We start from the raw sequence: 411 nt of genomic DNA on the forward strand, positions 1-411 counted from the left end.
AATCCTTCTTGAACAGAACGGTTTTTTGCGCAAAAACTATGAATTCTACAAGATTTTACTAAGAGGCTAAAAATGTCAGAAAGCAGAATTTATTGTCTATTAATCCACTTTCATAGGTTCTTGCGCCCTTTGGAGCCTCCTCACCTGAACAATGAGGAGTTTGACGTCACTCCTGAGCAATGTCTGCGCTACATCTCGTTGATTCCTTTCACTGAATGCAACGCATTTTTCCAGAATATCTGGCTGACATCCGAGGTGAGTTCTTAAGCAAACAGCCAAAACCCCTGATAATTTGGCAATTTTTTCACAGCAACTGTTAAACTTTATGGTCGGCTCTGTTACTGATCATTGCGTTACTCTCACCTGCTTCCTATTGGCATTGAAAATTGATGCTTACCTGCTATTAGGTAA

General features: G+C 40.1%; 1 protein-coding gene across 1 annotated transcript in view; it reads left to right on the top strand.

Moving 5' to 3' along the window:
* Positions 1–411, top strand: part of LOC109545685 (coiled-coil and C2 domain-containing protein 2A) — a 10,287-nt gene that overhangs the window by 8,810 nt on the left and 1,066 nt on the right. The window contains exons 15-16 of the mRNA XM_048662180.1: positions 114–255; positions 311–407. Of these exons, the coding sequence (XP_048518137.1) occupies positions 114–255; positions 311–407 (239 nt within the window). The remainder of the gene's footprint in view (positions 1–113; positions 256–310; positions 408–411) is intronic.

Source organism: Dendroctonus ponderosae, unplaced genomic scaffold, assembly GCF_020466585.1.
Source record: "Dendroctonus ponderosae isolate FM_Combo_2020 unplaced genomic scaffold, Dpon_F_20191213v2 Dpon_F_20191213_10, whole genome shotgun sequence".
Lineage (NCBI taxonomy): Eukaryota > Metazoa > Arthropoda > Insecta > Coleoptera > Curculionidae > Dendroctonus > Dendroctonus ponderosae.